At 43.0% G+C, this 16,171-nt stretch overlaps 1 protein-coding gene across 2 annotated transcripts in view; it reads left to right on the top strand.

Annotated features, from left to right (window-relative positions):
- The window catches only part of Neb (nebulin), a 192,595-nt gene that overhangs the window by 156,088 nt on the left and 20,336 nt on the right, over positions 1-16,171 (top strand). For both annotated transcript variants that reach the window (XM_060390154.1, XM_060390153.1), the window contains 15 exons: positions 229-333; positions 424-534; positions 1,110-1,220; positions 1,428-1,529; positions 1,637-1,741; positions 6,773-6,883; positions 7,407-7,511; positions 8,189-8,293; positions 9,665-9,769; positions 12,026-12,136; positions 12,594-12,704; positions 13,259-13,372; positions 14,279-14,383; positions 15,146-15,250; positions 15,865-15,969. In XM_060390154.1, coding sequence (XP_060246137.1) covers positions 229-333; positions 424-534; positions 1,110-1,220; positions 1,428-1,529; positions 1,637-1,741; positions 6,773-6,883; positions 7,407-7,511; positions 8,189-8,293; positions 9,665-9,769; positions 12,026-12,136; positions 12,594-12,704; positions 13,259-13,372; positions 14,279-14,383; positions 15,146-15,250; positions 15,865-15,969 — 1,611 coding nt within the window. The remainder of the gene's footprint in view (positions 1-228; positions 334-423; positions 535-1,109; positions 1,221-1,427; positions 1,530-1,636; positions 1,742-6,772; positions 6,884-7,406; positions 7,512-8,188; positions 8,294-9,664; positions 9,770-12,025; positions 12,137-12,593; positions 12,705-13,258; positions 13,373-14,278; positions 14,384-15,145; positions 15,251-15,864; positions 15,970-16,171) is intronic.

Raw genomic sequence — 16,171 nt, 5'->3', positions numbered from 1 at the left:
TGAACTAAAGGCAAAGATTTACCATGCAGTTTTTCATACTTATTCAAACCTCAACTTCAAAGATGTCAGGAAAAAAAAAAGTCTTGAATGAGCATTAAATCTGTGATTGTATTTCTTTTTCACAGTGTTATTTTCTCAGCTATTGTTGAGGGATTTGGAGGATGAATGTAAATGTTAAAGCTACTCAAAAAAGGTAAAGACGTGCCTCCTCCCTTTCTACTCCCACAGCTGAAATACAAAGAGAAACATGTGAAGGAAAGAGGAACATGCCATGCTGTGCCTGACACCCCGCAGATCCTCCTGGCAAAGACTGTCAGCAATCTGGTGTCTGAGGTAACCCACCCACTGCATATCCGCTTCCCTGTCATCTCCGGCTGAGGCCCCAAGCGGAGCCCTTAATAAGCGCTTTGTGGATTCCCCCAGAACAAGTACAAGGACCATGTCAAGAAGCACCTGGCCCAGGGCTCGTACACCACGCTGCCCGAGACCAGGGACACAGTTCACGTCAAGGCAGTGACCAAGCACGTCAGTGATGTAAGTAGCCAGCCACAGAGCTCTTGACGGCAACTCCGGGTCAGGTCAAAGCCAGCCAACTTCTGGCTCACAAATGCTTGCTTTTATGTATCGGCACTCTTAACCTGAGTACCTGTATCCAGCTGTGGCAGATGCAGACTTCGCTCCATAGCATATCCTACAATATAGGGCCTAACTAATGTTCACAGTGGGAGGGAGCAGTGCCAGTTAAGAGTGGTCTCTGCTGTCGTTAAGCATCTGTACAATGTGAGAGCTAAAATCACCTTGTGCACCTCAGTAATCTCTGCCCGCCGCATCCTGCCATTATAATCTGTGACTCATGTATTTTAAAGGTAAGAATCAGGAGTGAGCATTTGATGTGCTGGGATTCAGTTCTCCAAGCTTGCCTGGGTGGTTCTGGTGTTGGTCCAGTAGAGAAAAGATGGGGAGGAAGTAGAATGTGACCCCACAGATCAAAGTTCCAACTGGCATCCTCAAGAGGAGCCGTAGATTTTCCTGGAGATCCATTTAGATTCCTCAAGTAAATCTTTTTCTCACCTTCCCCTGCTCACATGAATCATTCTGCTGCTGTTTAGACAAATTACAAAAAGAAGTTTGTCAAGGAGAAAGGGAAGTCCAACTACTCCATCATGCAAGAGCCTCCAGAGGTGAAGCACGCCATGGAAGTGGCCAAGAAGCAGAGCGACGTAAGTTCCTTCCATCACCCCACGGCTCACACGAGGCGGTGGGCTCAAACGAGTGCACGTCCCTGCCCTAGTGCTCTCTCTAGAAAGTTTCAGAAGGGCCGTGGTGGAAACTGGCTTGCTTTGATGGACACCCACGTTGTTGGCGTTTCATGAGGACTTTTGGAAATCCTGTATAACTCGAGTAAGCACTTCCTTCCCCAAATTAAGGTTGCCTATAAAAGAGATGCCAAAGAGAATCTGCACTACACCACCGTGCCTGATCGGCCGGACATCAAGAAGGCCACCCAGGCAGCCAAACAGGCCAGTGAGGTAAGAGTGTCATTAACATGACCCTGGCACTGATTGGCTAGTGTGGGCAAGAACAGCACCTGTACCACCAAGACCACAACTGCCCGTTTTGGTTTTCTCTGATCCAGGTGGAATACAGAGCCAAGCACCGCAAGGAAGGCAGCCATGGGTTGAGCATGCTCGGCCGCCCAGACATCGAGATGGCCAAGAAGGCAGCCAGGCTGAGCAGCCAGGTAATGGGAAAGGGCAAGCCGTGGTCCCAGTGTGACACTTTAAAAACTGTATCATAAGGAGTGATTGCAGTATCAACAACTGAAGAGACACAGGACCTTACGTTGCACTGGAGCAATTTAAGAAGTCCTAAGGACCTCAACTCATTTCTTGCTAACCAATCTAGGTGCTCTAGTTTTCCACATCACCCTTTAGAGGTACGCATCTAGCAGCTTGTGTATTCAACTGCTCTCACAGGACAAAGGGTGCCTCTTCTCAGGCAGTTAAGATTTATACCCAGGAGGTGCTTCAGGCTGGAGTCACCTGTGAGAGACTTGGTTCTGTGTAACAGTCACGAAATTCTAACTTCTAAAGCCCAACCGTGTCAAGGAATCTTTACTCTTTCATGTAATACACAGATAAAAGTGCCCCGGCTAGGCATAGCTGTCTATGGGTGAGCAAATGTCCTCAGGTTCTTGTCTCTGTAGCTAAATAATTAGTCTGGTGTGGTGAGCGCTTGGCCAAGGTATACACAGGGTGTGGGGAGAGTGCTTCATTTCAACAGACTTTGTATTGTTGAGAAGAAAGGCTTAGAATTGCATGGCCCAAAGCCAGCTGCATTCCCTAATCTCTCTACAGTGCCTGCAAGCTTACACAGGTTTTCAGAATTCAGCTCAGAGAGCTGCAGCCTAACCCCAGCTCTCGCAGAGGGACAGCCTCTGATCTGACTACAGATCAAGAGTCTCTTCTTTCTCCTCTGCTTTGGAAATCCTGTCTTCACCTTCCTCGCTGTCCGTTATCTTCAACTATTCGTTTGAAGAAATAGGTTCAGGATTCATGGGGTTCTTGTGTATACTGACCTCCAGAAATACCAAACATGATGTTATAAACCAATAATACCAAGTTACAAAATAGGAAAACAGGTTGGAATTATTAAGAGGGAAAAGGTTCGGATGACTGCTAACAAACAAATAAGATTTTTATAGTACTTATTCTGTCGGTACCAGCGCTTACTTACTGGGCCAGGGTTACCTGATATGGCTGGTGAGAAATGAATCTCGGCCAAGCATGGGCTGGAGGGGGTCCCAGCAAGAGTGAGCTGTGACAAGTTTATTGCAAGCAATTGGATTTTTTAGACCTTTATCAGATGGAGGCTTCAAGGATCAATGTAATTGTACTTTCCAGGATACGATGACATTTGCAAGCTATACAGAGTACACAAGATTAACGTCTAAGTCTAATTGTCCAGCCACACTTCTGTATGCTTCATTGATTTCTAAAGAACACAGAGAAGCACAGGCAACCTGAATGCTTCACTGCCTGAGGGGGTGCCTCGGTTTCTCAGGAACTGAAAAGCACACGGTGTCCCCAGGAGCAGCAAACTCTAACCTGAAAAACCTGTCATGTACGCCTCTCTGGCAGCTAGACCATGCCAACTCTGTCATTTCCTGCACTTACATTTAAATTTTCTATTCAATATTTTATCATAAATTCATAGAATCACATAACCACTTGAGACCAAAATATAACATGACTAACTTTTTAAATAGAAAAAAATTATAATCTTGTAGTGAAAAATATTAAGAACTTAAAATATAAACCATTCTTCATGTTTTTAAATGTTAAAGGTTATCCAGTTATCAAATTATTTGGTGTGGAAACTTTGAAAACTTAAGCGTTTTGGAACATCAAGAGGCCTGTAAATCCTGTGTAAATTCCTATCCCAAGTAAATCCTGTGTTGTGAAGAATACCTCTCGCCTGAACTCTTTATGAGCTCATCTTCCTGGCTCACATCTCATGAAAGGACTGCGTTTTTTTTTTTTTTTTTTTTTTTTTTTTGAAACGTTTGATAGTGTTTGTGTGGCCCTGGCCCAAGGGACCACGGCTGTGGGTGGTCTTCCCCATTCTGACTTTGCTGTGGAGTAGCTCAATGCCATGTACATGTGTGTGTCTAACACACGCATCCATGATGAAGAGACGTTAAGAAAAACTTCATCAGAAATGGAAGAATGAAGGCAGCAAGGCAGTCCCTCTGGCTTTCTTGTTTTCTTGGCGTTGGTTAGAAGACTGACAAAGATGCACTTTTTCCTGTTGTTTGTTTATTTGCTTTGTGTGTTGGAACATGTGGATTGCTGCAAGAAATTGTTGAGGAGGTGACATTATATGGTCTCTCTTTCTTCACAGAGCTTTCCTTCTGAAACACACTTGGAGCAGGAAGATATTAAAATATTTTCTTCATAGTTCTTTCACTCTTTGTAAAAAAAGAAAACAGTCTTCTTGGGTGTAATTTTTTATTTGGGGATTGTTTTTCAGTTTTTACAAGTATTAATGTCTCATTCAATGCCCTGTAAACGAGCTAGAGTTAGATGTTAAACCATTAAATAGTTAAAAATAAATATAAAAAAGAAAACTAGGCCAGGCATGGTGGCACATGTCTTTAATCCCAGCACTCAGGGAAACAGAGGCAGGCAGATCTCTGTGAGATAGAGGCTGTCTGGTCTACAAAGTGAGCCCAGAATAGCCAAGACTACACTGAGAAACCTTGTCTCAAAAACAAAAAGAAGAGGAGGAGGAGGAAGAGAAGAAGGAGGAAGAAAAGAAGGATAGGAAGGATAGGAAGGAAGGAAGGAAGAAAGGAAGGAAGGAAGGAAGGAAGGAAGGAAGGAAGGAAGGAAGGAAGGAAGGAAAAAGAAAGAAGGAAAGAAACTAATTTATAACCACTTTCAGCACTGTGCCAATAACTGAGCCTTGTGCTGCCTCTTGTTAGGTAGGCCGTGGAGAGGAAAGGTGGTTTTGGTTGTTGTTTGTGTTGTTAATTTTAAAAGTTGAAAATTTATGTAAACTTGAAATGTAATGAAGAAAGTGAAATGAAACAAATAGAATGGCTGCTCTTTGGAGCAAATACTCCTTCAGAAGGAAGTTACATTCCTAGAGACAGAAAGCAGATGTCCTGGACACTTTTAGGTTCTGTTCTCACTCAGCACAGGTGTCTGTTTCTTCCTGTCCCCATGTGGACTGGTGCACTTTCTCTTGGTGTCATGGCTATGGTGACCATCCCTATTCTTCTGAGTTTCTAAATATAAGCTTTTGTCTTCTGGTCTGGACACCAGCTCTTCCCACGGTGTCTTGGCTCCCACAGAGTTTGCCTTTGGGAATGAACTGCTCTCAGAGCAGAGCCCTATAGGGCTGGCTACCTTCTGTTCCTGGGAAGTGGCTTTGGCTTCCATCCCTCTCTGCTGTCTTTGTGTCTGCAGTGCCTCCTCGGTCCTCAGGCATCTTCCCTCTCTGCCTCCCACTCTGGATGCAGACAGAGTGTGTGAGTCTACTACTGCTTCTCTGTGGCAGGCTTCACCAGTTTCAGACTTCACACTGTGTCTGTTGTGCTGGGCGTGTCAGGTAATAGAGAAGTACTGTGATGAAGCCCGTGGGGGCACTGGTTTTAAATCTGACAGAGTGAGGTATTCTGGTGTGGGGGCAAGTGATACTTCCACCTTGTTCTTTCCTCTTCTCGTTGGGAGTCCGTGTGTTAGCTGCTATCGGTTGCAAGGAGAATCAGCAGCCGTCTCTGGTGAAGGTTGAGAGAGGATTGAACCTGTGACTTTCCCTAGGTTGTGTGACAGACCAAATGCAACACACACAGCTACTCGCCCCAGAAAGGGAGCTCATGACAGACCAAAGTAATGATTGCAGCAAAGTCTGGTTATGGGGAACCAGTGACGGTTATTTGGAGGGTTACTAACAAGAGTATGGATGAGGGGATACATCCAAGAAGCAGTAACTCACAAGTAGCTGCTTTGAAAGAAAGGCCACTGCAACATGGTGAGGACTCCTGAACCCTGCAGCCCCGGACCTCACACAGCTTACAGGCAACCCGGAAGTCTGAACAGTGTTCCTTTTTTTAGAAGTTGGCTGCTTGGCCTCCACCCACACACACTGTTTATCCTTTTATAACTGTTGGTTGGGACACTCAAGAATCTTCCAAGGTCTATTGTCGTCCCCCCCCACACACACACAGGCCTTTTGTTTATCTCCTGTATACTTCCTGGGGTAAGGGTTTCAATCTGGAGGAAATGTTCCAACCCTAAGAGCCAAATGCTGCCTTTTAATTGTTTTAACCTGTAGCCAGAGTGGAATGCTTGTGGACTTCTAGAATTGATCCTGTAATGTTAGTGATGAAGGCACTTTGTCAGTAAGGAAAGTTTTCAGTCACTCCATTATTTGGTTGAATTCTCTAATAAGTAGCTATTTTTTATGTGTCTTACTTGGGCATAATGACCATCTCTTCCTTCCATATACTCCTTTGCATATGAAGCTTACATTCCTCATTATTCTAAAGTGTCTCACTCCATTTCAAATCTGATACTTGAAGTGATTACCCACTGAATCATCTCACTGGTTCCTGTGAGATAATAATAATAATTAATAATAATAATAATAATAGTGATATAACAAAACCCTATTTTAAAATAAAAATAAATTCACCTACCTTAACAAATTCCTATCAACATTTGCTATTTACAACTCCCTCTCAGTTCCTTAGGTCAGATCTCTGATGTCTGAGGTGTCCAGGTGAGAAAGCTAAAATGACCCCAGGATCGTCGCTAGCCTCTCTGACTTCAGCCTAAAGCTATTTATTGGAGACAGGATTTCTCTGTATAGCTTCAGCTGTCCTGGAACTCTTTCTGTAAATCAGACTGGCCTTAAATTCACAGAGATCAGCTTGCCTTTGCCTCCGCCTCCGCCGGGATTAAAGGTGTATCACCAGCCAACCAGCCAGCTTTTACTGCTTAGCCTTTACTGGTATTGGCAAGATGTCATGTTGATGCCCCTAGGTAATAGGATGAGCAAAGCCAGCACTGCCCTGCATCACTTCATACCATTCCTGAGTGTCCGTTGCCCTGGGTAACCGCAGACAGTACTCTTTCACTCTTAAGACTGTCCCACTGGAGCAACAGACTATGTGACTACTTTGAACACGGGCATATTCACTACTGCTTATGATTCCCTAGTCAGAAGCTCAGGAATAATCTGGACGTCTGCCTTGGTTGTTTAGGTTAAATACAGAGAAAATTTTGACAAAGAGAAGGGCAAGACACCAAAATACAACCCGAAAGACAGCCAGCTCTACAAAACTATGAAAGACGCTAACAACCTTGCAAGTGAGGTATGTTCTGCAATTGTGGTAAATGACCTAGCATAGTGTTCGCCATTTTACCATGTTTAAGGATCGTTAATCAGAGTCACAGTGTTCTCTTATTACCACCACAATGTCCAAAGCTTTTAATTACCCTAAACAAAAGCAGCGCCATTGAGCAATCCTTACCCTAACTCCTGGTAACTTCTCTGTTTGTATGAATCTGCCTAATATAAATGAAATACTGCAATATATATCTTTGTGTCTTGTTTTACTTAGCATAGCATTTCAAGGTTCCATCATAGTGCTTAATTAGCTCTGCGTTCCAGTTTATGGCTCAGTAACATTTACCTGTATATACATCACCCTTTTGTTAATGCTAGCCATGTATCTATCAGTGGACACTCCAGTCATTTCTCCTTTTTGGCAACTATGCACAAAGTGCTTTTCCTTCACAGCCATCCCCAGAACTCGTTTCTTACTGTTATCTTCCTTAGTGCTGTTTTCCATTTCCTGTTTATGTGATCATCAGTTTTTCCTTCTTCCCTGTTAGGTTAAATATAAGGCTGACCTGAAGAAACTCCACAAACCTGTGACGGACATGAAGGAATCTCTGATTATGCATCACGTCCTGAATACAAGCCAGCTTGCCAGCTCTGTAAGCTCCATCATTGGTTCTGGAAGCAACTCCTTTCGGCCATTCACAGCTCGCTTCTTCCTCTGAGCTCCTATAGCCTCTGTCTGCTCCTGACACACTACATTTATTACAGAATTTCTTTTGATGACATTTCTCCGAATTATGTTGATCTACCAATTCTGCATTGACTACTGTGCCTCTGAGGGTGTAAAAATGCTTCTATTTGGGCTCGGGGTGTAGCTGCCTAGTGTTTACCCATGGGTTTGATGCCCAGGAGAAAAACAAAAGACAAGCAGCTCTAGTCCTCCTAATGATGTAAAAAGCTCATCTAAAACAGCCTCTTGCTTTCAATGATACCTACTTAGAAGCAGCCACATCAGGGCAGTGTTTGCACGTAGTATTTATCAACAGGACTATACTTGGAGCTCTAGCTATCCAGCTTTGTTTTTTGTTTTTGTTTGTTTGTTTTGGGGGGTGGCAGAGGGTGACAAGCGTTCTGTGCATAGCCGTGGCTGTCCTGAAGCTCGCTGTGTCAGCCAGACAGGCATTGAACACAGACATCTGACGCTTCTGCCTCTCAGTGCTGGGATTAACGGTGCGCGGCACATGCCTGGCCCTCAGACACCTAACCTAAAGAGGGAAGACTGAGATGTTGCCATGCCTTCCCCCTGATGCATTTTCTTGCTTCTTCTCCTCAGTACCAGTACAAGAAGAACTATGAGAAGAGCAAAGGCCACTACCACACAATACCCGATAACCTGGAACAGCAACACCTCAAAGAAGCCACTGAGCTGCAGAGCATAGTAAGTGCATCAAGATGGCTTCCCCACGCCCAGCTTCCGTCACTCACAGGATCAAAATCTAGTATCAAGTCCACTCTAGAAAAGAAGCTTTTAATAGCCGTTGTTTGAGAAAACACTCACAGATACTGGGGCTTTGAATTTGGTAACAGTTTGAGATTGTTATATTAACAGTATTTATATAGACTAGAGACATGGACACGCTGTACTGTGTTACTCATGTCATAACAGGGATGGAAGCGTGACAGTTACTTTCCTGGAGAAACAAACCCCTTACGGTAACCCTGATGTACCCCTTGAGTCTATGTCCCAAGTCAGGAAACACGAGTGGATGACAGGGCATCCAAGAGGAGGAGCTTACACTGCCGGAGTCTCTGAGTGTTATCCTTTTTCTCAGGGGAAAGAATTTACTGTTAACGTGGCCTTGCTACCACAAAATCACCATTATGGGGATCCCCTTGGGTATTGGCCAGAGAGAAGAGTCGCTGAAAGGGCTCCACAGCCCATGTGAAGCAGCGTGTGTCCTCCTCCACTGTCCCATCATAAGCAAGAGGGCTGAGTTGAGTGATGCCATTGAGGTGATGCGTAGAAGGACCTTTGTCTTTCTTTCTATCTCTCAGTTTCTCCTCTGAGAGAGATTTTGTGTGACTCTCCTGTTATAAGGAGGCAGCAGTTTTACTTGATAATGTCAAATTTAGTCATAATTTAGTCCGGGTGTAAACTAGTTTTCATTTCAATGCCAACAATTTAGGACAAATAGTAAAATACATAGATAGTGACGGCCAGGAGGGAGCTATTCCACATACGTTCTCCATTCAGTTGATAGCACAGGTCTCTGATGATAATTCTTATCAAAGAACTAGGGGGTTTTATCAGAAATATTAACAGATACTATTTATTGTCAAAGCTTTCAGATATCCATATCAAATCTTGGCCAATTTCCAGAAATCAATACTTAAGCCAGCTGATTGTTGCCAATAATTCTTCTTCGTCTCCAAATTAAATCTAAGCGTGTAGATTATGCTCTTCAGACAGCACTGACTTTTCATCCCCACCCCTGCCATATCCACAGGCATGAAAAGCCTCAGAAGCCCTAGGTCTGTATCATAGCAGGAATGTCTTTTGGGTAACAAGATGAGCCAACTGGACATCAATTTGTCAGAGTTCTTTCCCTAGCTGGATAGTGGCCAATTTGCGTAATCCCAGCACATAAGAAGCTGAGGCCAGACGATTGTGAGCTTAAGGCCAGCCTGTGATATATCATGAGCACCTGTCTTGGATAATATTAAATAAGTTAATAAGTTGTCTGTAAGTAAAGTCCCTGACTAGGAATTGACAAGCAGGGTGATACTGAACAGACCTTCTCATCACTAGGTGAAATACAAAGAAAAATATGAAAAAGAACGAGGAAAGCCCATGCTGGACTTTGAGACTCCCACATACATCACTGCCAAAGAGTCTCAGCAGATGCAGAGTGGGGTAAGTCCTTCAGAAATACCACACAGCAATGGCGCCATCAAACCAACGAAGGCAGCTCAGCCCAGGAACACTTCCTGCCTCCTGCAGCATTATCCAAAAGCAGTAGGAAGTAGAGCTTTCAAACCTAAAATCTCTCCCACCGCAGAAAGTCCACCATTCAATTATTCTCTTTAAGACGTTTTGAGTAGCATTTGGCATACAGGTTTTGTTCCAACAAACATTTTCACGCAATACGAATACACTTATTCCTGAAAATGAAAAAAAAAATTATGTGGGCTACAATTTGGATTTTTCCTTGCTGACTGAAAAATCCCAGCTGCACGGGTGGATCATTGCTTTACCCCGCTGTCCGCTCAGTGGGGTGCCCTAAACCAGCCAAGAGGGGCTCCATACCTGCACACACACATTGCCAAGTCAGAGAGTCGGCCCACTTGCCCATCAACAGATGAACAGCTATGGAAAAAGTCACACGTTATATACACAACGGAGATCTGCCGAGCCATAAAGAAGGGAGTTGTTGTGTAACTTGTAGGAAAATGGGTGGGACTGGAGGTCATCATATTAAGTTAAATAAGACTTAGACAAATGTCCTGGGTTTACAGAATCCAGATTATTATTTTTTTTAAAGACATGAATGCAGAGAGGGAACTATTTGTGAAGAAGACCAGGAGTGAAGAAGGGGAGAAAGGAAAGACAAAGAGACAGAGCCCAAGATGGGGTGGGGAGAGGTGCAGATATGATCAAAGAATATTAAGTCAAAATGCCATGTTCCCTATAATGAACAGCAGGGATAGTTTAAAAACAATTCTTTTTCGCTTTGAACCATAGTGGAGAATGGAATTTTACTTATACTCCTGGGGAAATGGATTTTGGGGATCTTCTTTGCCTCTTCTCCATGAAGCTTCTCTCTGACTATAACAAACAATGGAAAAGTAGTTTGTGGACTTCCCCTGTGATATGGAATGCAGGTCATGGAAAATTTAGAACAGGCTTAAATAATTGGTGAATCTGAATATGGTAATATATGAGTACTTTGTAGTATTCTTGCAGCTTTTGGAGGGAGGGGAAATTAAAACCCCACGACGATAAGTCACAAAAGCATGCATCTACCATCTATTCCTGGTCTCTGTGAGATTGAAGTCATGCGTTGAAGGGATAGGGGAGAGGGGAATAACCCTTTCACTCAGTTATGGATGAAACCCAGATTCCTAAGCTCCTGCCTCTCTGTCCACCTAGGCTTTAGCCCCTTGCTGCCCCCCTAGAGTCCAAGAAGACATGACTGTGTGATGCCAGAGCCTAACAGTGCTGGCACGTAGTAGATGATGACTCTTAAATAAAGAGATATAAAAGGAAAATACAACAGGGGTTGTGACACATACCTGCCACCTCAGCACACAGGAGGCTTATATAGGAGGACCAGGTGTTCAAAGCCAGCCTGCCACATCTCAGAAAAATGAAATGTCATGATGGTGAAGAGTGCCAATGCAGATTCAGTCCCTCAGGGTTTTCTTTCTAATTTTATCCCCTGGAGATGCTGCAAATTCTGATAAAATATTTTGTCCCCTTTAAAAGCAAACAAACAAAATGGGAATGAGCTGATGAGATGGCTTAGTCGTTAAGTGCACTGGCTGCTCTTCCAGAGGATCTAGGTTTGATTCCCAGCACCCACATGGCAGCTCACAACTGTCTGTAACTCCAGTTCCTGGGGAGTCCAACACCCTCTTCTGGCAATGCTCCCATACAGATAAAAATTAAACAAAATAGTCTAAAGTGGAACAGAACCAGGAGATGGTTCAATGTATAAAGCACATAGCCAGAAGCCTGACAACTTGAGTTCCATCTTGATGACCCACAAGACCCAAGGAGAGAACTGACTCCACCAATTTGTCCCTGCCCTCCATACACGCACCATGGCATAAGGACTATGGCACATGTGTGCCCATACTCTCACACATCACCCACAATAATGGAAATAATAATAAAATAATTAAATGGGACAGTCTCAGGAAGAGAATTCCATGGTTAGGGTCAGCTCCATCACAACCTTAGATAGACTTTGGGGGAGTCATCAAAGAACTTCAGAATCCCTTTGGAGCCATGCACTACCAGCAAAATATTTCCAGAACAATGAGACCGTTTCAAAGAAGTGTGATTAAGAGGCCAAACCCTGAAAGAAAAGATACTTTTTCTTCTTAGGGATGAAATATGGATTCTAACAGAGTCTTTCTTGTTTTTTTTCCTTCCCACTCACATTAGAAAGAATATAGGAAAGATTATGAAGAGTCCATTAAAGGCAGAAACCTGACGGGCCTGGAGGTCACGCCAGCTTTGTTACATGTCAGACATGCAACCAAAATAGCGAGCGAGGTAGTGGCCACGCAGTGGTCTTCCCCCTCCTCCCCCAATAATCACACTAATGACTCATCGCTGTGTTTCTGCCTGGGTCCCACCTGACTCGGGCTCTCAGGTGGCATTCCCATGTTTGATACCGTCTAATCTATGACTCCTTTTAATTCTTCTAATCTTTAAAACGGACTATCTAATAAAACACGCCTACCTTAGTATCCTATAGCAAATCTAATAAAATGTGCCTACCGTAGCATTCTATAATTTCTAGTCCTGTATTTAATAATTAACGTCAACTGTGAACGGTACACCCTGCATTTACTCATGCATTTACTCACTCGACCATGAGCTGTTAAAAACCGGATTAATTGTTTTACTTATTGATTCATTAATTTATTTTGGTTTGATTTTGGCTCTTCCCCCAAGAGGACAATCCAGTCTTCCTTGTCCGTTTTGTTGATTTTATTTTGTAATATAGAAAGAGTATAGGAAAGATCTAGAAGAAAGCATTCGTGGGAGAGGTCTCACGGAAATGGAAGATACTCCTGACATGCTGAGAGCAAAGAATGCCACTCAAATCCTCAATGAGGTGAGATCATGGCCAACTGTTGCGTGCACATAATTAATATGGCACCTTCATTCTAACCAAGTTAGACCAAGAGAGAGAAAAAAATTATTTTTGCATTTCAGAGTTTATACCCAGTATAAGTATTAAGTGCTAAATAAAATACCTGTCAATTTCTGATGAGTAGATATGAAAACAGACTGTGTCTATAGAAGTTGTCATAACCAATTAGTATCTGATATTACTTGATTTAGTATGGATGTATTCACAATGCCCATTTAAATGAAAACAACACACCACACTGGGAGAGTGTGCACCTAAATTTAATTATGTACCAAACCACATTAAAAATTTACCTTCCGTGTTAATGGACTTCCCTTGACTGACATCCCTGTACATAGAGCAGGATGAACAAGCATGCCATCCTGTCCAGTTAAGGTAGCTGCCAAGGACACCACCTGCAGCTACTGAAGGGGCATGTTTTGTCATTCATGCAGTTCTGTCATTCGTGCAGTTCTGTTACTTGAATCAGAGAAGGTAGGTGACCCTTTTCTTTTGGGAAAACAATTCTTCTACAGAAAGAATATAAGCGAGACCTGGAGCTGGAAGTCAAAGGAAGAGGCCTGAATGCCATGGCCAATGAGACTCCGGACTTTATGCGGGCCAGGAATGCTACAGACATTGCCAGCCAGGTCAGTGCTTGTGTGCTTGTCTTTCCAAATCATGGCCGTGATTATAAGGATGTGTTGTTGGACTTCTGTTGATTTACTTGTTTGACAGTAACATTAAATGTTTAGCATCCTTAAGCATAAAAGTAATGTAAGGCCCAGGGGCCCTTTGCCAGGCTGCTTGTCTGCCTTTCTTAGTCTATTTCCACTGGGGAGGTTCAGAACACAATGCAGGACCAAATTACTGTGCGGAATTGGAGCAGATTCTGACAGCCTTGTTTCTTAGTCCATTCATTTTGTACTAAGAATGTCTTCATTAGATTATTTGAGGAGTTCTTTTTGCCCCCTGCTTCTAGACATAAATTACAAACACATCTTTTAGGTATCCAGTGTTGGTAAGCTCTCTGGTGTCAGATCTTATGTAAAAACAAAACAAAACACTGTTTTACTATCTATCTACTTGATTATCTCGTGCCCATACTCATCCTCCATCTAAATGAATGGATAGTAAGTCTTTCAAAAATCAAACTCTTTCATATAAAACTATAAACACGGGCCAGAGAGATGGCCCAGCAGTGAAGAGCACATGTCCTTCTATGGAGAACCTGGATTAGATTCCCAGTACTCACAGGTCAGCTCACTACCATCTATATCTTCAGTTCCAGGAGATCCAGCATCATCGTCTGGCCTCTGCAGGCACCAGGCATGCACAGGCACAGAGAGACATACAGGAAAAACACTCACATATATAAAACTTTTAAAACTTTGAAACATATAAACACAACAGGAAGAAATGTGACAATGTCAGACAGAAAAGAAAGAAAGGGAAAAGAAAGAAAAGAAGTGTGATTGCTTCTTAATCCAGCCAAGCTAACAGGTGCTATGCATGCTGTTTTAACATTCACTGGACTGTTGGGTGTCCTTTTACAGATTAAGTACAAGCAGTCAGCAGAAATGGAAAAAGCCAATTTCACTTCTGTCGTTGACACCCCAGAGATTATTCATGCTCAGCAGGTCAAGAACCTTTCTAGCCAGGTAAGGATGTTCCTTAGGGCAAAGTTTTTCTATTCCTAAGGGATTGTTCTGTCATATCATAGTCTGCCGCACCAGAACGTAAGGCCTTTAGTTACAATGCATATTTGAGTCAGAAGTGAGATTTCTGAGTCAGATTTAAAGAGAGATTGATTATGAGAAGGATTTGGGTGTGGCCGCCTCAGCAGTCAAGTGTGACACTCTGGGTTTTATCCTAATAACTGGAAGAAAAAACTCAAAACCTTTTAAGGGAATTTCCAAGCACTAAGGAAGGTATTGATAGCACAACTCACTATCTTTTAAAGATAGCTATCTTTTAGCATCTCTTAGAATGTGGGTTTAAGGTGTGTGCAAGACTCATGGTTAGTCCCGCCTAACCATGGCTGGGACTGAATCATCAACTTGAGCCACAAAACCTGTGGCATCCCAGGCTGGCTAGCTTCCAGCTTCCTGCCAATCCTGTGACAAAAAGCACGATAGCTGGGTGTAGGGTGGCACCTACTTGTCATCTCAGCACCTGAGGAGAATGGGACAGGAGGCCAGTGTGGGCTGTGCAGCAAGAAACAAAACTAAGCAAATATAAAACAAGATAAAAAATAAATAGGATTTCTTCATATGTTAGTACTCTCCAGAGATGATCAGGATGAGCCTGCAAGGGCAGGATGCAATAAACCCTCCCTCTGGTGCAGTGAGAGGGCTGTTTCAGGACTACCGGCCTGTGTATCCGTGGGGCTCACCGTCTCCATCTCTTGGAACCTCTTCCAGAAAAAGTACAAGGAAGATGCAGAGAAGTCCATGTCATATTATGAGACTGTTTTGGACACTCCCGAGATGCAGAGAGTCCGAGAGAACCAGAAGAACTTCAGCCTCGTAAGTTTCTGTTCCGCGTAGGCCCAGCCCACTGGTGGGATCCAGCAGGCTAAAGGAGGGTGGCTTTGGGGACACACACTTGGTATCTGATAAGAGCGGAGGGGTGCACCAGACAGAATCTTGTCTGGGCTCACTCTTGTGTTTTAATCTGAAATGAGCATAAAAGTATCACCTGTATGGGTGACTTCTTGTCACTAAATACAAACTCTTGCCATTGGGTTTTGTTCTTGTTCTTGTTTTTGTTTTACTGGTGACATATCTTTTTCAAATCAAATCTAAGCAAGAAATACTTGAAAACATTTATTTTTAATATATTTTAGGTTTTGAAAATTTAGTTTCTGTGCCCGAGGGCACACGTAGCTTGGTGTTAAAACATGTCCTTCATGAGGTGTGAGGCTCCAGGTTCAATCCCAGAAAGTCTCTAGCAACACCCTATCATAAAATTAGTTTCTCTCCAAAATTCATATTAAAGAATTGACTTGGCTACTCTTTGCGATTGTTGTGGAATGGGCTTTCATTAATATAACATCTTATCCCATCCACAATATACAACAGTTATAAAATGTGTAAGAGAATGTTGAAATCTTAACAGGATATTTACTCTTTCTTCATAGCTCCAATACCAGTGTGATCTTAAAAACAGTAAAGGGAAAATCACAGTTGTTCAAGACACGCCAGAAATACTGCGTGTTAAGGAAAACCAAAAGAATTTCAGCTCGGTACATTTACAATTTACCTTCCATCTAATGCTAACCTAATAATGCTGTTCTCTTTAAGAAGGCACACGGGTCCCACGCTGACAAAGGCAATTAACCTCTAACTTACCCAGTTAATACTAGTGGGTCCCTGGTAAAATGCCCCATACTTTGTTTCCAAATCATCAGTCCTGAGAACATTGGAAATAACTTAAATCTAACAAAA

The sequence above is a fragment of the Meriones unguiculatus genome, chromosome 8 (genome assembly GCF_030254825.1).
Source record: "Meriones unguiculatus strain TT.TT164.6M chromosome 8, Bangor_MerUng_6.1, whole genome shotgun sequence".
Taxonomy (NCBI): domain Eukaryota; kingdom Metazoa; phylum Chordata; class Mammalia; order Rodentia; family Muridae; genus Meriones; species Meriones unguiculatus.
Note: the sequence above shows the minus strand (reverse complement) of the source record. Positions and strands in the feature narration are given on the sequence as shown.